At 39.6% G+C, this 20,828-nt stretch overlaps 1 protein-coding gene and 1 long non-coding RNA gene across 2 annotated transcripts; one reads left to right on the forward strand and one right to left on the reverse strand.

Moving 5' to 3' along the window:
* The first annotated feature begins 2,015 nt into the window (after window positions 1-2,015).
* LOC137172240 (uncharacterized) lies at window positions 2,016-20,691 on the forward strand. Its single transcript, XR_010924917.1, has 3 exons — window positions 2,016-4,214; window positions 4,471-4,719; window positions 19,498-20,691. It is a non-coding gene; the product is annotated as an uncharacterized lncRNA (long non-coding RNA).
* LOC137172239 (homeodomain-interacting protein kinase 2-like) lies at window positions 11,257-13,816 on the reverse strand. Its single transcript, XM_067576544.1, has 2 exons — window positions 13,579-13,816; window positions 11,257-13,297 (listed from the first exon to the last, which is right to left on the reverse strand). Exons 1-2 carry the CDS (start codon window positions 13,589-13,591, stop codon window positions 11,988-11,990), a joined length of 1,323 nt encoding a protein of 440 aa, XP_067432645.1. The 5' UTR covers window positions 13,592-13,816; the 3' UTR covers window positions 11,257-11,987.
* Window positions 20,692-20,828: the final 137 nt, after the last annotated feature.

A 20,828-nucleotide genomic window follows, 5' to 3' on the forward strand; every position in this document is an offset into this window, starting at 1 on the left:
ACCATTTGCAGATACCCAACGTCTGACAGCAGAACAACAAATCAGCATCTACAAAGTCAGCAAGGTAAGGTGGAGAACGCCTTTGGGAGGTTGAAAGGGAGGTGGCGTTTGAAAAGAAATTACTGCCAATTAGACTTTGTGACACAAATGACTATTACCTGTTGTATTCTGTACAATGTGTGTGAGACATCGAAATATTTAGACAGGAAAGGTACTGCCCACCTCCCTCTGAACTCATGCAGCAAGCCCACCAGGGTGTCACAGCACAAGGAACCAATGGTAGAAATGCCGTCATGCAACATTTTATGTCATTATAATAGTTATGTCTTATATTGGTATTTGTTATAGTCCGGCACCGGAGGGTTTTAAACATGCCGCTGAATTGTCACTGAATGATGATGATTCGGTCCCTTAATGATGACAAAGCCCATCTATGGAATGCGAATTCCTAGTCGTCTGGTCCAATCCACGTTCCATACCCATACCCATGACGTCATCGCAACCCACTAAGAGACGGGTCTGGTGTGCTTTGGCCCAACTCCAGAGATGGTCCATCTCGGGCACGACTTGGCACATTTAAACTGGTAATGGAAATGCAAATCAGCATGGCACGGTTTGACTCGGCGTGCCCAAAAGTACCAATGGCAAAACACTATTGGTCTAAAACAACCTATAATTATGTTTACGCCATCTAGCAGCCATGGTAATTATGACTCAGGGAAGTGACACAGTTCAGATGACATCAATATAAAAGGTGACTTTATAAGATGGTTTTGCCTTATTAGGAGGAAATGGGGTGGGTAGATGGCTAGATAGTTAGATGGCAAAAAGTGGACTTTGCGGCAGGAGACCAATGTTCACTTCCTGTTTCCAACTGTGAGTGTCATGTTTCCAAACACAAGTTGAGGCATTTTTTTGAAGAAACATATCGTTGTGGTGTTTACTGTTGCTGAGTGATTTGTAACAGTTTTGGAAAGTGGTACATTATGGTACTATGGGTTGTTCTGGAGCACATTACTATAGCCTAGATGGTGTAAACATAACTATAGGTCGTTTTTTGCTGGGTGATTTTTAGACCTATATTGTCATTTAATTATGAGGATGTGTTGTCTGTGCAAATGTGTGTATACAGTAATGTAAATGTGTGTCACTGCTTGGAAGGTCCCGCTCCTGCTCATTTATATGGAATAAATGCATTACTTTTATAATGCACTGTTGACTTTAACCTCTCTCCGCACAAACACACACACACACACACACACACACACACACACACACACACACACACACAGTTTCTCCCAGCAGTGTGATCACCACATCTGTCAGAAGTTAATGCAATTCCTGTGAGTGTGGGGAGCGAAGAATAAAAACACAAGGATGCATCTGCACCACGCATAGACACACACACACACAGAACTTCAGATGTATGGAAATTGATTTTCCCAAAGGGTCGTCTCAGTCGGCCTTTCAGCTGCTTGACCATAATGTTCCTGCAGCTAACTCTGTTCATTCATGTGTATGTGTGTCACGCTGAGGCGACAGCAACAGTGTGAAGCTAGAATCTACAGTATGTAGAAGTACACAAATATAAATGTCCCAAGACAGAACCATTGTTCAGTTTCTAAACTGAAACAGGACATTTACGAACAAGACAACACTGTGGATGAATCGACATTTAGGGTTAAAGTTGCTTGTTTACTTAAATAGAATTTTTTTTCTCCCCATTTTGTCTTAATATCTTCAAAGAGAGGATGAAATTTAATGAACATCAGTGTTACCATGGTGATGTGCAAAGGAATAAAAGGTCTGGTTGCCATGGGGTTTGAGGCGTATATTGAGTTAAAAGCTCCCTAAATACACTGTCAACACACTCAGCGGTCTCCTGGGACAAAAACAGGGAGGATCACACACACGCACACACTGGCTGACTGACAGAAACAGGGAGCGAACACACTTAAAACACAAGGGCATGTCAATCATAAGGAGAAAAAAAAAAAATCTGATGTAATTATAGATTTTCAAATACATCAACATCTGATTTGCTTTAACGTTGGGTTTTAATTTTCCTGTTTAAAGCTGCATGTCACGGTGAAATGAGTCAGGAATATGGGGAAGCAATATGAAGCAGCTGCTCAATAAAACTGACAATTCATTTCAACCCCTAACTAGACAGAAGGACAAACTTCCTCATACAAGACCTTTACAGATGGCAAGAAAGATTTTTTTATGTGCCCTCCCAAATGTTTTAAAACATGTTCAATTTTGACCTGAGAAGTTTTTGTCATTTCATCAAATACTGACTAAATTTAAAAAGAATTTCAGCCGTTTCCTTTGAATGGCAGTGTAAAGAAAAAAAAAAAAATCAAATGCAATGTTTTCATTAAAGAATCACATTTAACACATTTTGATATTGAATGAGTTGGGAATTGTTAAGGGGAGGTTATCGTCTCTTGAAAAGAAACTACACAGCAAAAAAAAAAAAAAAAAGTATCTAGGAATGAAATACAGAAAATGCATTTATGGTTGATCGCTGATCAATTGTTTCTGGTCTTCTAATTTTTCCTCAATATTTCACATTATCTGTCTCCAATACAGGTAGGCTGCAATGAGTTTGCTCAAGATTTTCCCCACAGTGCACTGGCTTCTTGAGTAAATAGCTCATAGTGACCTCCTAAATGCTAGGTCAATAGCCCTCCCTAATCCTCTTGATTTCAGGTGACAAATCCACATCGAGACCTTCTTGTGGTTTGCAGCTGCTCACCTCTCTGGAGATGCTGTGCTTGTATGCCCAACACTCACTGTTGCCAATATACTGAACCAACACAGTTGAGTCTTTTAGCAACTTCTAGTATTAACCCTTACAGAAAGTCAGTTAACTTGATGGATGTGGATAAAAAAATTTTTAAAAAAGAGCTTTACATCATATGTCCCCACAGGTGTCTTCAGTTATTAGTCCTGATCAGTCCTCCTCTCAGGACTGTGTTAGCATGTACAGTCTACAGTCAATAGACATGACCATATAAGTGTTCTTACACCTTTTGAAAGGCAGGACAACTCACACCTGACAGTCACCATTTTTATTACTATACAAAATGCTGGTGATGAAGGTCTTTCCATACATGTAAACAAACAGGTGGATAGGGGATAAAGAAAAAAAATAAACTACTCCCACACACTCAGCACTTATGTTAAATTTATCAAATAGCTAAGTTTTGCATTTCAAAAAAGGCTTGATGAAGGTCACTTGTCTGCTTTTGACCTTTGTAATTGCGAGCACACCTCCACCAATCTTCAACCTAAGCAGAGGTCTAATCAGCCAGATTAAGTCAAAACACCTGTGTAGGCGTGCAGGGCCTTTAATGGAACCTTAAACAAGTCACACACACACACACACCCCACCCCTTAATGAAATAGCGAGCTCCCAAACTGCTGAGCTGCTTAGTCTCCTCATCACCACTTGTTGTAAGACCAGTTCTTGTTATGTTGCTTCTGTCATAAAGAGTCAAAATGATCAGCAGTATGTCCTAGAAGCATGCAGAACTATAAACGGGGCTAAGTGTGTTTTTTGATTAAGAATGTTTCAAACAGTGAATTGAGCCAGAGGTGTCTGATTGGCAGCCGTGATAAAAAAAAGCTGATGTAATGCACATGCAGAGGAGCTAGACTCAGAGGCAAAGTCTGTAGTCAGAACAAGTGAGATTTTACTCTGTATGAGAACAAGCACACAGAGGCAAAATGGGAAAAGCAGGCAAGCTGTTACAAAGGTGGAAATGCTGAGGCAAAATAGATGATCTGAAAAGCAACAGTGCTGAACTGTCATCTATTTATACTGGAGTAACTAATGACTGATCTGGGGCAGCTGGGCAGCCAGGTGACATACTCAGGTAATCAGTGGCAGTGGGGAAACTCAACAGGGGTGACTAGTGGACAGGTGAGACATGACAGGGTCTGAAATAACACGTGATGGTTACAAATTGGTAAATGATCACAGAGGGTGCTTAATTGATTCTTTTGAAACCATTTTTAGCCCAGGAAACACAGGAAGCATAAAAAGGAAGCATTCCCATCCTCTGAATCTTTGCAGAAGTTTTGGTGTTTACAACAAATGTTACATCGTTGAAATGGAGGATTCATACAAATCTTTTCCTGGATTTTTTAAATTCTACATCACATTGAATTCATTTGGCAGAGGCTTTTGCCCAAAGCAACCTGCAGTGAGTGCATCTTTTCTTTCTTCATTGTGTTTTCCATTAAGATAAAGGAAACGTGACTAAGCAAAAAAGGGACACATGTTTTTTCTGACAAAATATCTAGAAGCCAAACTTTTCTTTGAGTTTTCTTTTATCTCAGTACTGTCCTCTTGGGAACTGAGCCAAACAAGACACATGTTCAGTAATCCTGCAGTAAAACACTGGACTGCTACTGTTCATCAAAGGGCAGCTGTCTAACTAGTTTGTTTCTTGTTGACAGATCTCCCCAGGGTCACACAACTACCTTATATGATTTGTGTTGGACCGGCTGTACCTGCTATGTGCTCTCTAATCCCTAGCACCAAGTTGGAGCAGAGACGGCCTGTTCCAGCTGTAGGTGGAGCAGTGGCTGTCTTCCAGATCAGACAAAGAGGAGACACCCTCTGCCCTGGGCTGCATGTAATTACTCCCACTACAAACGGCACAAGTGAGCAGAGGAGAAGAGGCTGCCAGGCTCATTGGAAAAAAGGCAAACTCTCTCCTTCTTATCTGTTTCTCTCTATCTCACTATCTGTCTCGGGCTTTTGTCTTCTCCCCATACTGTCTCCTTTACTTTCTCTACTTTTTTCCTCTCATATACATGTGTATATATACACACACATGAATAATGAACGATAACACAAGCTCCTCCAGCTTCCCATGACTCAGTTGGTTCTCAGGAGTCTACAGACACACAAGCGGATTGCCACACAACAACAACAACAACAACAGAGCCGCTGGGAGTTCTGGAGGTTTTATAGAGCACTATGGTTCATGGAGAGAGCCTTATGTAATCTGAGAGGCTGGCAAAATGGGGATAGACGAATGATCCCTGCTAGAGCCAAAGTACTTACATTGCAACAGCATAGTGTGTACATTCACATTCAATGTCATTGCTACCAGGAGTCACAGCTGGAGCTACTGTACTTTCAATAATATCAGTTACAAAACAAATGACTCAATAATTGTGTCATTTAGTACTGATAATAGTTTTGTATCATTAGATGGGATGAAAGAAGTTATTTGGGGAAATATAATAAATGCTCCTTTTTGTCTCAGCTTCATTAGCTGGCAGACTACAAAGTAAACAAAGTGTAAGTCATGGACAGACAGTGCGTTGCTAACAGGGATTTAGAAGAGCTGTGATCAAACCAGCATCTAACCAAACCAAGTGAGTTTTTCTAATGCTAAAGTGCTGCATCTGAGCAGCTAATTAGCTATCTAGCATGCTAACTAACGTTAGCTGTGAACCTTTCCCTGCTGAATGTTTGTTTGGTAGATCGTTCAACAAACTAAGGTGCAGGACAAGACATGTGTTCATGTTTGTAAGTTAGATAAGAAGGAGACTTTAGCATGAAAGCTAATATGGGTTGTTGTTCAGAGTATGTGGCTCTTGTGTTGTGTAGCAGGATACTATCAGGCTCAGTGTGACCATCTGCTCCGCCAATGATCAAACGCCACATTATCACTTTATGCAAGATTGGATTTGCTGTATCGGAATAAAAACTTCATGCTGAAATCAAAGAATTTAGAATATAAATTTCTCCCTTATGGTTTCTGATTTTGATTTCAGATATGTATGTGTGCTGTACTAGACAAAAAAGCAGTTTGGTAGTAGTTGTATTGCAAGAAAGGCCAGCATAGGATGAAAAGTCTCATTCTCAAGTCAATGTTGGTGCAGCTGCAAACAGAGGTTTCTTAAAATGAATGGGATATAAATTGACATAATTTTGATGTATTAAAGGATGCTAGATGTAGTCACCTGTCTGTGTGAAAATGCCACCTGTCTTGCAAAACAGTCACAAATCTGTTAAAAATGGAACAGAACAGCCAATTGTTAGCTGTGATAATGCTGTCTTGAAATATAAAAAAAAAAAATGTGAAGATTACCTGAGAAAATGAGACAAGGAGCCTGGCCGACCTGAGATGGTGTGATGTTGCACTTCTCTGAAATAGCAGCAGTTGCCACTGTTGCTGAGAAATAAAGATAATTAACACAAGCAACACATATACGTACACATATACCATTTGGGCACATGAGCAAACAATAAAATTCTCACCCAGACGCTCATACACACACAATTAAATTAAAATAAGCATGTACACACAAACAGTAACAGAAAAGTGCATACACAAGCACACACAGATGCATCGTCTTCCAACAAAGCAGCGACACTTGCAGCATGTGAGGGAAGCCTTGTGTAGGCGAGGAGGGAATCTACAGTACTAAGAGCGTTATATTTAACAGCTTAGCATGTCATCTTTCATGGCAGTAAATCACGAGGATTCCACTTATGACTCAGTAATTGGGAAACTTCTGCCATCCATGTTCTTCCCAAAGGAAAATCTGTTACTTTTTGCATTTCAGAAGCTGTGTGTGCATAAATATACCTTTTTAATAACACACTTAACATTCAGTGATAGTTTATGTGGTATGGGGAAAATGAATCACTTGTGAAACATGCAGCAATTGCTCGCCGCTTTCAAGATGTTCTCAACCTTGAATCCTCAAGTTCTTTTGTTAGCTACACAGACACTTAAACAGAGTGAGAAATGAAGCTTGTACTCTCCACCACACCTGCCACAGAATAATTAGTTTTTATACAAGATTTATTCATGATTTAGGAAATATTTTTATTCTACTTTAAATCATTATCTAGCAGCAGCTGTGAAGGGATGATGCCATTTTAACTAACTTCTTCTATCATTCCATTGTTGTTATGTCAACATTTCTAACAGCAGACATTTTTCCTATCTCCATACTACATATATATTAATTGTATAATCATCAAAGTACACTGTTTTGCAGTTAGAATAGAGTACAAGAAATAAGGAAATAAGGTTTTATTTTGTACCAACAGAAGACTATGCAACATGTGCAGCAACAGGCATCAATCAAAACGCAACTGCAACATTTCAAGGAAAGCTTAGTAAAATTGTTTTTTTAAAACTGTCTCACCACCATACACAATTTGTTTTAATGTTAAGCAGCTATGAGGTGCTTATCCACATATGTAGAGTGTTCACACTGCAAAAGTGACAAAATTCAGTATATTTAAACCAGACAAAATGCAGACTAAATACAGCTGATTTTTGAGTGTGCTATGATGGACACCACAATGCTACGCACAGCAAAAACAGATGAGGGAAAATCTGCAAGTGTGGGGGGCAGCATTACACACCTCACAGTGTACAGCCTGCTGGAATCTCATAGAAAGAAGAAGAGAAACGTATAAGGGAACAGCTGGAAAAAATCTGTATACACAGTACCAGGACCCTGACACTGATGCAGCCAAATGGAATTCAGCCATCATTAATTTGATCATTTACACCTGTGCTTTTGCAACTGCGACATGATGTATGTGTCCATCAACAGAACACTGAAAAACCAAGCATTTGTTTGCATTCTTAAAGGCCCTGTGCACCCATGGTGATTTTAATTAATTTGGCTGAATAGGCCTCTTCTCAGATATTGGCAAGTATGTGCAGAGTGTGCTTGATTAACATCTCCTGTTAGCTTTATTTCACTTTATTTCTGGTCTAATCAGCCAGAGTAAGTGGAAACACCTGTATGGGTGTGAAAGGCATTTAGTTGAGTCACTTTTCTAGTGTGAGCACACTATATACACACTCAAAACCTGCTTAGAATTATTTGTATGAAAATGGGACATATTGTAGCTTTTGACTTTTGATAGCAAGAGAAGCACAGGTGTTAACGATGTCTCCGTTCCATTTAGGTGTAACAGGAGACATGTCAGTGAGACAGCATGCACCGCTAAATAGAACGCAACCGTTACATCTGTGTTTGATAACTGGAATTGTCTGTGAGAAACTTTGAGAAAGAAAAGCTTATTGGTTATTTTCTTGTTGTTGTTTTTTTTTGCTGCAGTGGTTTGTGTGACAAAATGTTGTCATATTTCTCATTCAAGATGAATATAAAAAGAATCAGTCAAAGAGGCTCATGAGGGAACTAAACTCATATGAGCAGTTTTGACACTGAAGCCAATGAAATGTGATCACTGTGAGGTGCGAAAAAAGGAAGTCAGTTTTTGTCTCAATTTTACATTTTTACCCCAGGCCCCCATTACTTTCTCACCCCGAAAGCATTCTTGGGTTTGAAGTAATCATAATTCATAAGTTCTCACTGTCACTTTGGGCTCCAGACATTGCAAAAGTAGCCTTGTGCAGTCTTGAATAGCGACCCAGGGAGAAAGAACTTAGGCAAGAACTTTGCCGAATGCCATCAAACCATGTCATTTTCCACCGAAGGCCGTCTTTTCACATCCCATTCATATGCAGCACTGCACAGGAAAAACTATTACACATTCATGAGAAGCACCTGTTTGACAGTAAATGTATTCCCTTCTGTCAATTATGTGTGTGTGTGTGTGTGTGTGTGTGTGTGTGTGTGTGTGTGTGTGTGTGTGTCCACTTGTGACAAGAACACAAGAGATGGAATCAACCTTCATGTTTCACATCACTGACAGCCTCATCTTTCATCCTTTTTGTGCCCTCCCTATCTCTCTCTTTCGTCACATGAAGGACCCCCTTGTCTCTGCGGAGAACAAATGAGGCTGACCTTCGTTCGGCGCGCATGAGATGGATCTGCTGTGGCGTGTATGGCGGCAGCGGCTTTGAATTCTGTCTCCTCTGTACGCTCCATTTCCGTTCCTGAAGAGGAGGGTAGGCGGGAGCTTCTCTATGTCCATTCTCTCCATCTTTTGTCTCAATCTCGTGATCTCAATTTTCTTTTTTTTTTACCCACTCTCCTCCTCTCATCTCATCACTTGCTTCCTCTTTGTCTCCTTAACTTCATCTCATTACCTATTTCTCCTCACATCTTTTCTTTTCTCACCTCCTTTTCTTTTTCTCTTGTCCTGTGCTCCATATTTTTTCATTTTCTACCCAGTCTGCTCGACTGTCTGTGCCCTCCCGACTTCTCTTTTCCCTCTTTTGCTTTCTGTCTGTGCGCTCCGGCAGAACAGAGGTCTCGGTGGTAATGACAGGGGTCACTGTCTGGGGTCAGCGATTTCTGCCTCAAAGCTAACTACTAGAAATGTCCTCTTGTAGCCAGAAAATGGGACCAGGTGAGACAAGAGAGAGGGAGACTGAGAGTAAGAGAGAGGGAGGGGTGAGAGGAACAAAAACTCAGCCATAACTCTCGTACTTTCTACAAGTGCGACCATGCCCATTGCAACAAGGTAATAAAAGACAGTCATCCTCTTTCCTCCGCCACCACTACACACTATCCTCACTTCTATTAAGGGTCATCAGTTCTGGCCGTAAAACACCACTTCCTGTGATTAAGTGTCCAATTACAATCCCATTCTCCTCCCACGTCTTCCTCTTACTCATTGCATGAAAGCAGAATTCAAATCAGGCTGTCCTGAGGGGTCTCAGCCTCCGTTATTGATAGAGTCCACTGGGTGGAAAAACTTGGCACGTCCCTAAAAGCTCCTTGTTTAATGTGTGACAAATGGTTTGCAGTGCAAGTACTTTTGGGGGGCATTTAATGTCTTTATTAAAATATTGATAGTAGAGAGATGACAGGATATGAGGGGGGATAGGGAACAAAGGTCCAGGACCAGAGTCGAACTGAGGACGTTGATTTTCATGGTTTGGCGCCTTGAACCTCTATGCCGTCCCCCTGGTGGCCCCTGGTTTATGGAAATTTAAATGTGTTTGGGAATGTGTACCACTGACATGAAATTGTCCTTGCAGTGCCTGCTTTATCACCTAATGTTGAGGCTGTAACCTTTTTTTATTATTTCAGTTTAGTAATTATGTATTCCTATATTTATATGTTTTATCAAATTACCTCACAGCAAATCTGGGGCCAGGTAGTGAGTACATTGCACAGAGAACGGGAGGAACATTGGGTAAATAGTGACCTGGTAGCTCATTTTTAACCTGGCGCCCTCTAGGAGTGAGTTTTCTTAAACAAACCAAAGACAGGTGGATCAGCGACTGAAGCCGAGTTCTGAATTTAGAGACAAAGATCAAATGTTGACAAACTATTTTATGTAACTCCATGCCCATCTTCTTGATTGTTCTGCATTTTTCAACTGTATCACAGTTCTCATCAGGAGGTCCAGGAGTTTTTGCAGTTGACAAGGAACTGTAGATGTTCAAACACCTCTGAAACTTCTCACATATGTTGACCTATTCTTGAACTTGGAAACAGCAGTCAGGCTGTCAAGCTCAATGATCAGATGTGTTTCTAACAGACCCCATTTACACTTGGTATTAACAGTAAAATAGAGAGCAAAGAAAACTCACTTGTAAGCCTTTACTGGACTGTATCTAATGTGTTCAAGAGAAGCGTGTATGACAACAGCTGTGATGGTTTGGTTATTCTTACACTGCGGACACAGGCTTTTTGAAATCCCAGTTTGTGTTAGCAGTGCGGGTCGTATCCTTGAACAGATGTAAGCAGTCTTCTAAGCTATCCACAACTGACCTTGAAGTGCAGGGGTGTGGATGTAGCCCGTACAGCCCATAGACAGACATATAAGTGCGTGTCGGTCTGTGCAGTGGAATCACCACCTGCAGGGAGGGTCTTTGCCCTCCACACAATGGATGCCGGGATTGGCTTCATCCCCTGTAACCCAAGAAAGACTTAAGCAGGTAGAGAAAATCCTGAATGAAGGTTTAACTGGAATGCTTCAGGATCATCTTCATCCCTCATGCCAAGTGCAGGACAACAAAAAACAGTGTTTTTTAAATGATAACATAATGTGTATATGAGTTTATATTAATACTTTTGATTAAGCCTCATTTCCCCAAAGGTTGAGGAAAAAGTGGGATTTTTCTTTACTTCAAAATGATTAAGTGTTGAACGGTTCAGACAACTTATGTATGTTTTTAAAAGACAGAATATGTATTTTTATTCATCATAAATCTTAAATGTTTGATCCCTGCCAAGTGCAACAACCTGGGCTCTTAAAAAACAGAGGACAGAAACAGTAGACACACAAGGTATTGAATACTAAACTAAATTTATTAACAACAAATAGGTAGAAAATAACAAATTAATTTACAGTAAATTAGACTAAAATAATACATTTATTCATTATAAATTGTGGTTGTCTGGGGGGGGGGGTTCATCTGGACTGGTTGTGCACGCAGGATCCAGGTGTGTCTCCTGCCACTGACTGTGCTGCCTTCAGGTCCAGCCTCTGCAGACAGGAAAACACTGAACAGCATCAAAGCGCACAAGCAGTGGAAAAGTCATGAAATGAACAAGCATTTATTATTTTTTATCATTTATTATTTATTTATTATATTTATATAGATATATAAATATATATATATATATATATATATATATATATATATATATATATATATGTACAATTAAAATTATAATAGACTTAAGCAGTTGATAAAAACTGTTGTTTGATCAACTGCTTAACTGTTGTCCTAGTCGTCACAGGAAAACAGAAGGTGGAAAGCGCCTGTGATCCTACTGAAGAGGCGTCTAAACCAGCCGTCCTGCTTGGCGTTGTCAAGACACTGAACAGTATTCAAAGTGCACAAGCACTGAGGTCATGAAATGAACAAGCATTTATATTGTATGTGATGATTCTTTACCAACTGCATCATGATTCACTGAAGGAAAGAATAGAATTTCTATCACATAATATTAGCTTGCATGTTCATTCATTAAATATATACACAATTAAAATTATAATAGACTTAAAACTAATAAGTTAAGCAGTTGATAAAACCTGTTTGATCAACTGCTTAACTGTTGTCCTAGCCGTCACAGGAAAGCAGAAGGTGGAAAGCGCCTGTGATCCTATTGAAGAGGCGTCTAAACCAGCCGTCCTGCTTGACGTTGTCCTCTGGCTGGACGTCGGCCTCTTTCAGGTCATTCTCCTCCAACGCGGCCCACTCATGTTCTGACACTGCAGTTAGAGTTGGGACCCTTCGCTGTCGAAGAATGCCTCCTGGTCCTGCTGTCTGACGTGTGGAAGGCTGCCAGCTCACTTCAGGCTCAGTCTCCTCAGGGTCTATCGTAATGCAGACGTCTGGGCGGGAGCACTGAGGGGGGCTGTGGTTAAAAAGAGGGTGCCGCAGAACCTCCAGGGGTTTAATGCGCAGGTCTGCATCCAGCTGCAGCATCCTCTTGACCAGGTCTACGAAAAGATGCTGGTCGCTCTGGTGTCCCCTCTCCATGGCCAGGACCTGCTCGAGATCATCAAGAGACCCCAGTCTGATGTATCTCGTCTCTTCAGCGTAGAACCCCGTCTCATACGCGAACTCCTCTGGTGTCTTGAATGTCCACCGTGGCTGACTATTCTGCTGTTTGTGGAAGTAATAATCTGTGCCCATTCCACTATCCAGCAGATAGTCAGCTAGCTGACCCTGGGTCTCCATGATGAAGTTCAACATGTCGTAGTCCGTTTCCCCAGGATACAGAGGACAACCTGTTGCCAGCTCCACTGCTACTAGTCCTAGAGACCACATGTCGATGGCCTCGTTAAATGGGATGTGTAGCATGATTTCTGGTGCCCTGTACCATGTTGTTTGTACACAGGCACCAGCTTTAGCTGCTGACACAGGACGAGCTAGTCCAAAGTCAATTAACTTAACTTTTAGCGGCTGCTGCTTTCGGTCCACAACCATGACGTTATCCGGTTTGAGATCGGCGTGCACGATTCCGATCGATCTCAAATGGGACAGGGCTGTGGCCAGCTGATGCACGACTGGACTCAGCTCTCTGATGGAAAGACCCTGATGATTCCTGTCTGCCATGTAATCCCGCAGGCTTTGGTCCAGAAGTTCGAAGTTCAGGCAAATGTGTTCTTGATCAAAGAAGAAGCCATTCCACCTAACGATGTTACAGGTGTCTGGATCCAGACACCGCAGCCTCTTCAGAATGGAGATCTCCAGTTTTGCCTGACAAACGACCTCGGGGTGATTCTTGTTCACCTTCACAGCCTCCGTCCTGCCAGTTTCAGTGTTGCGGCATTTGGTCACAAAACCAAAGCCGCCCTCGCCGAGGAAAGCCTCCACGGTGTGGCACCTGCCGAGTGTGCTCCCTTTAAAAATCTGCAGCTTGTCTGCATGGAGGGAGAACAGAGAGAGAGGATATGAGTACATCAAGTCACACTTTAACAGGACAGCAAATAAAATAAGTAATTCAATAATATGTATCAATTAATGTCAGCAATGTTAAGTTATAAAACTCAAAAAATGTTGGTAAGTTGACAAAATGTTCAACACATTCATTAAAATGCTCTAATTGTAAACACTTGGGTTAATATGTTAATGAGGAAACAGATAGATAAAGTATTGGATCACTGATGTTGATCAAGTAAATCAACAAAATAGTTCAACTCACCTGACGTGTTCATTGTGATGTTAATGGATGTATTTCGGATATATTTTCGAGACGTAATTGAAGTGTGCGAACGTAAAGACTTGATCGTACACAGTTAACGTGGTTCTCCTGTTGCTCTCAGGTTGAGATTCTGTCTGGTTTGCAGTTACTTATAGATTCTGTATCTGATTGATTCCTTTGTGACATGAGAGAATTTTATGACATCACTGGGTCATGGCTTTGTGACATTGTTTGCTTTGGCGTGTGTGTGCGTGCGTGCGTGTGTGTGTGTGTGTGTGTGTTCATGTATGCATCTATTCAAAAAACTAACTTTAAACCCATATCAGGCCATTATTATGTTAAACCTATCTACAGTACACAGGCCTTGTATGAATTAGAGCTGATTCAGCAAAAATATTTGTTGATTTCAGTGCATTTCTTACAAGAGTACATTAAATAATGAATTCTTATTGATGTATCATATGTCTCCATGATTTCTTGTGTGTGCACTATTCTTTATTAATACTGATTATAAAACGTTGATAAATCACTTGTTACAATGGTGCGACTGGACTTTGTAGTTCACACAAATTGCTTTTGTTTTGCAGACATGAATGTGTCTCTTACACAGAATTCAGTATTGTGTTGGAAGTGCATTCATCATGTTAGTACATTCAGAAATTAATACTAATTAATTAATGTTATATAAATATATTTGCATCCATTCCTTTCAACAAAAGACCTGAAATAAAGTGAAACTACCTCAGACGTTTAATGTAAACTTTGAGTTTTTATATAATTTCTTTAACATCAGTGAATGAACAACAGTGTTTGTTTCAATACTTTTATGGCATCTTAGCAACCATCAGTTTAATGTATGTGTTTTATATGAAAATACATTGTTAAAAAGGGGGTAAAAAAAAAAGGGAAGAAAACACCATAAAATGAAAATAGAAAATCATGAAGATCCTCTCAGAGTCTTCAGCTGTACAGCTGTGCTTTTTTCCATTGTTAATAAAAAAATATTGATCAGTGCCGCCTTAATTACATTTAGGAATGTCGTCTGACATTAGAGTTCAACCTCACACTCTGTCTTCCTGTCATGTTTCTGCCATTAGATTCTTGCATGTTTTGCATGTGGTGTAAATAAGAACTTCCAATAATGTAACTAAAGCTGGAATATTTAGGTGTTGGTTTGATTATGATTCCTGTGATCATGCACATACAAATGATTAATAAGTGCTGTATAACATGCTGTAAAATTGTTATAAGCCAATACATAAATATCTTAGAACTGTCTTTCATTAATAATTTTAAACTCCAACCCTGTTCTATGTACAAAGGATTTACACATTGCGTAATCACTTCTCTTTATTACTGTACGCAGTATATAATTGTAGTAATCCATTACAGGAATATCTTTCATCTGTTTAAATATAAATATATGAGAACAATTCAACCTATTTGAGCATGTGTATCCATCAATTCTTCCATTCCTCTGTTTGTATAAAAGCAAAGTACTTTGTAACTATGAATCACTCTCCAAGAATCTGCTGTTGGACATTGCTTATTTATACAACAAAATCAGTGGGTATTTACTGTTGAGCATAACTGTGTACTCTAGAGTTGGAGTCTGTTCCAAGAGGCACGTTTGAACGCTGATAAAATGTTAATTATAGATGACTTGTCAGGAGCGTGTGACTTGTAATTGTAGTTTATATAATACATGCTGTTTGTTTTTGCTGAGCATGAATGTGCATCTTATGTAGAACTGAATGCATTATGATGGAAACACTTCCTGAGGCAAGTGTATTTATCATGTTAGTACATTCATTAATTAATACTTATTCATGTTGTATAAAAACAGTTAAAGTGAAACTAGCTATGAATAATTGATGTTAATGATGCTCACACAATGTTACTAGACATTTCTTAGTGGCAGCATTGAGCATTTCAAAAATAAACAAGTAGCTTTAAATGTCTTTCTTTCCAAAACATTAAACTGAAGAGAAATTAAGTACAAAACTGAAAAACATGCTATCACACATCCTATAACATGAGGGGGGAAAAAATCTAAAGTAGACACACGCTGTGCTAAAGCCACACCAAACATGGCAAGTGGAAGTGGGAAAATGTGAAGATGTGGAGGACTAACTGCACAAACTGTAGGTCTTCAGAAAAAGAGATCTATAGTATAGTATAGCACCAAAAAGTGTATACCATGAGTCCTCTGACTTTAGAAATGTGCAAATAAAAGACCTGACAAAAGACTATATACACTGGCTGGTAATTTTAATGTGTCTTAACTAATTCGTTAATTGTTTATATACAAATCACAGTCAAGTTTAAGACTGTAAACTGCTATAAATGTTTAAAACTACTCAGGTGATGATTACAACTGAGCTCCAGTTATGAATGTTCCATAAGGAGGACTTACAGTTGTTAAAGACATTTGTAAAAATAACTATTGTGTTTTATAGTGTGTTATAAACCATTTAATTACTGTTTATATATTGCTGATAAATGCTAAATATGGGGCTTTAAACTAAATTGGTACCTGTGACTCTCTGCACCTCGGACTAATGTTAATAAACTGGCAGCACAAATTAATATGACAGATTTTTCATTTTCACAGTTTTTCCTTTATTATGAAATGATATTAATCCTTTGTTAAGGATGTAATTTCACTGAAATGGAGCATCACGTTAGTTCAGGCAGAGCTCATGTCAGCTTATCTGTTTCATTCATGCTCAGTATCATTAGATTACTGATGCATTGTCTGTTTGGCAGTTGATAAGTAACATCTAAACTAACCGGCAACTACCAGGGCTTGAGGCTGAGGCTGACGCGGAAGTACCTTAAAGTGCAATACCACAGACAGCCACTAGATGCTCGCTCCAAAACTCGTGGTCAATAAATGTCAACTTATTGACTTTCTTTCAATAAATTTCAATTATGGTGTCATTTGCTAAATTCAGACCCTCTAATAAGTGTGCTGGTGGTCATTTGGGAAATTTTTGGTCCGTTAATAAGATTTGAAGACTTATAGTAGCTTTGATGTCTGCCATGTGGGTGTTGATTGACAGCTGTGATTGACAGTTGGCTTGCCTGCTGCTCTCCTTGGCTTGGGACTCGCACTGAGTCAGACTATTGTCACAATATTTCACTAAGTTTAATGTTACCTGATTATGATACCTGCACTGTTAGCACAATTTAGCTAATGTAGCTAACGTTAGCCCAAGTGTGCGGCGCTCAGTGTTCCCAGTAAGCTAGCGTTAGCATCAGTCCGAACTAGCATGTTTCCAGAGTGTGAAAGGCAACCGTAATCCTTTTTTGGAACATCCTGCCTCCAAACAGAACGGATGGCACCAACTATAAGCAGCAACTTTGGGCTTCAAACCAGCTCCAATGCAAAACAATGGGTAACGTCATACGTCGCTACATCCATCTTTATATAAAGTTTATGATCTAAAATCAAAACAACTAGCTAGCTGTCAATTGCTAACTGCTACCTACCACTGTTAACAACCATCCAAAGGAGAAACTGCACTGAGGAAGCTAACAGAAGAGTTATTTTGTGAATATAAGAGAAATGAAGGTCCTTGTTGGTGGAACTTTCTCTCTCTCTCTCTCTATCCATGAACTGGTTTGATGGCGGCACGACCGACATTTGCAGCGGCCTCTCCGCTGTGTCTTTGTGTCTACGTCTACGTCTGTGTCATCGTGTAGAGTGCAAAGGAAATATGTCTATGATTGTCAGTTTGTTTCGGACACTCGTAACAAAGACTGCTATGAGAAGTACTGGCTGGGAGCTAAATCAGCTGCGCACGCTTGGTTTGCTACGCCGAATGGGCCCAAAGGAGACCACGGCCTTTCCTGGAGTTTCATTGGAGAGGAAACAAAGAAAACGGTGCGACAGGACCGGAGGAGTGCAACTTAGGCTAACTGTTAACCCATACAAACCGGCAGTTCCAACAATCATGCTGCCTAATGTTCTCTGGACAGCAAAATGGATTATATAACCCCCCAATCAGTGCTGGTCACTCGTTGACATGCAAAAGCTGTATACATTGAAATGAGACATGTACTTTCTTTATCCTTTCTGTTGTTGTTGCACTGCTATTGGCTGGGTGGAACAACATTTCATTTTTTTTTTTGTACGCAAATAAACAAGAAAATGACAATAAACTATCTTGAATCTAATAATAATAATCATATGAGTGTTTTACTGGAGGCAGCCTTTACAAATTGTCTGCTCTCACTAATACTTTGCTGATTCATAATGCAACATTTATTTTCAAGGGCTTTGTGATGTTTGCTCTTACTTACTAACTTTATTAGTTTCTGAGTTTCTCCCTCCACCACTCCAACTTCCTCCTTATGTGATACAAGCTTTGATGTGTTGTTTTGCTAAGCTGTAATTTTCCTTTTCTGACAAATCTAACTGTGTAACCATCTGTCATAAATGGTCAGTTCCTTGATGAAAGTGTGAGCTTTGATAAGTGTCTTCTTACAGCTTGTGTACACAGGAGGCATTTCAACCATGTTTTTTTTTTTTTAAACCTACACAACACTGCTGTGCCTGAACGCATCCCGAATCACTGCAGTAGGGAGATATTTGATTATATATTTTTCATTATTTTACATTCGGGTCAATTTTCAGTGTCAGTATTATGGATATATAGACAAACTGTGCTTTATTGTTGGGTTGTGGAACTCAATAATATAATGCCAAAACTAGAGTATGTGCCTTTTCCTGTTTCCGTGCAGCAGTAGCTTCTGAATTTATACTATTTGTGATTCCATCTTTGTGTCTGGTTTCCAGCAGAGTGTTCTTCAGCCCAGCTGTTTGTTTTATTAATTTTCTCAGCTTTTGAATTATTAGTCAGAAAACAAGCATATGAGAATAGACAACTTTTTGTCATATTCAGAGGCTCCTGTTCTCTAGCTGGCAGAGGATGAAATGAAGGTGCACTGTGCTCCCTGCAGATGGTGAACTTCTCCTCCTCTGTACTTTCCACACACAATACAACCTTCTCGAGCTCTCTCTCTCACACACTTTTTCCTTTTTTGTCTCCCTTCCTTTCTTCTCTTTCATCTTTTCCTATATTTTAATTTTTTCTTCCTCTCTTAAACCTCTTCTCTCTGTTCCCTCCTTCATCTTGCTCTCCTCCAGCCTTTCGCTGCTTCCTCACACTCTCTTTTTCACCACCTCACTCTCTCTCCCTCTGAGACTGCAGCCAGCTTGGCACATTGTATTTACTCAGCCAGTCATTGGCTGCCTCTGTTTATTACCTATTCAGCGATGAGGCAGGAGAGACGGACAGCACCGCCCTTCAGAGGATTTTCCTCCAGCTCTCCCTCTGCCGCCTGTCGTTGAATCTTAAAACACTGCGTTGGTCTCTTTTAATCTGTTTCAATTTATTCTCTATCAAGTGCCGACTGCTGCCTTTTATGTCAGTGTTCACATGACCTGTAGTTACAGGGAGCAGGGGGGTGGATCATGAAAATAGATCACCTAAGGCTCCGAACAGAGGATACATTTCTCTTGTATCTTATCTGAATGAAATCCCAAATTAAGCTGTAATGGATTATGTTAATTAATATGCTATCAGTTCTGGGAACATGGGAAATAAACTGTGTGCTTTATCCCTAAGCTGTTTATAAACTTCTTCAGCATTTAGGCAACATACATCACTGTTAACATCAACTTAATTAGATAATGGGTGTGCTGATTCTCACTATGTTGGGGCCCAGATAAGAAGAGAAACATAAAGCAAGTAAGCATGTGACATAGCATGTTAATATGAAGATAATGTTATAGGTATGCAGGTAGGACGGACTTCTTCAGCTCCTGCTGAAAAGCAACATTTTGCTGGATCTCACCAGGCCTTGCTTTGTCCTTGTCCTCTCATTTGACTTTGTTTCCTTTACCTGCAGGCTGCATACCCTTCACAATGCAGTCAGATCCTGAAGCGCGCTCTGCCTACCTCTCAAAGCTATCACAGGCTTTCACAATAGCCTGCAGCGCTCTTTTGATCAAACCCAGAAGCTTGATGCGAACAACTCGGAGCTCTGCTTAAACCGCAGCAGGAGAGGAAGTGAGAGGTGAGCGGAGGTGAGATTTACCTGCGTGGAGCGAACAACAGAACCGCCAATGACAGCAGAGACTTTTGAAGGTGTCTGGGAACTCGCATCAGCTCAGATGTAGCATCAGAACTAAAACTTGCATGTATGTTCAGTGTGTGCTTAAGTACAATTTTGAGAAACTTGTACTTTACTTGAGTATTTACATTTTCTGCTACTCCATACTGCTACACTACATTCCAGATGGAAATATTGTACTTTTGACTCCACTACACTTCTTAGTAACTAGTTACTAAGAAAATTTAACATACAAAACATACAGTAGGATGAGTTTTTTTTTTAGTTAAGCATGGTTAAATATTAAACTACCCAACGCATGTGTATTACATGGGATTAAATTGCTGCTGATACAATGTATCACTAATAATAATCCAATAAAGAGAAAATAATAAGTCTGATAAGAGCCATTCTGCTGTGTTGTAAGTACTTTTACTTATTTTTATATTGTCCTGTTGTCACAGTTGTCAAGTACAAGATCTGAATACTTCTTTCATCAATGCAAATAGTAAGAATTTTCTGAATATCTGAAGATAATGTTGAAATTTAATATGAACTCTATATTAGCCTGTAAATAGTTGTACAAACAATTAGGCAAACAATAGAAATCCAGTCACTCTCCACAAAATGTGCATGATCACAGGAATCATAATCAAACCAACACCTAAATATTCCAGCTTTAGTTACATTATTGGAAGTTCTTATTTACACCACATGCAAAACATGCAAGAATCTAATGGCAGAAACATGACAGGAAGACAGAGTGTGAGGTTGAACTCTAATGTCAGATGACATTCCTAAATGTAATTAAGGCGGCACTGATCAATATTTTTTTTTATTAACAATGGAAAAAAGCACAGCTGTACAGCTGAAGACTCTGAGAGGATCTTCATGATTTTCTATTTACATTCTATGGTGTTTTCTTCCCTTTTTTACCCCCTTTTTTAACTATGTATTTTTATATAAAACACATACATTACACTGATGTTTGCAAAGATGCCATAAAAGTATTGAAACAAACACTGTTGTTTACAAAGTTTACATTAAACGTCTGAGGTAGTTTCACTTTATTTCAGGTCTTTTGTTGAAAGGAATGGATGCAAATATATTTATATAACATTAATTAA

This window comes from Thunnus thynnus, chromosome 20 (genome assembly GCF_963924715.1).
Source record: "Thunnus thynnus chromosome 20, fThuThy2.1, whole genome shotgun sequence".
In the NCBI taxonomy this organism is placed as follows: Eukaryota; Metazoa; Chordata; class Actinopteri; order Scombriformes; family Scombridae; genus Thunnus; species Thunnus thynnus.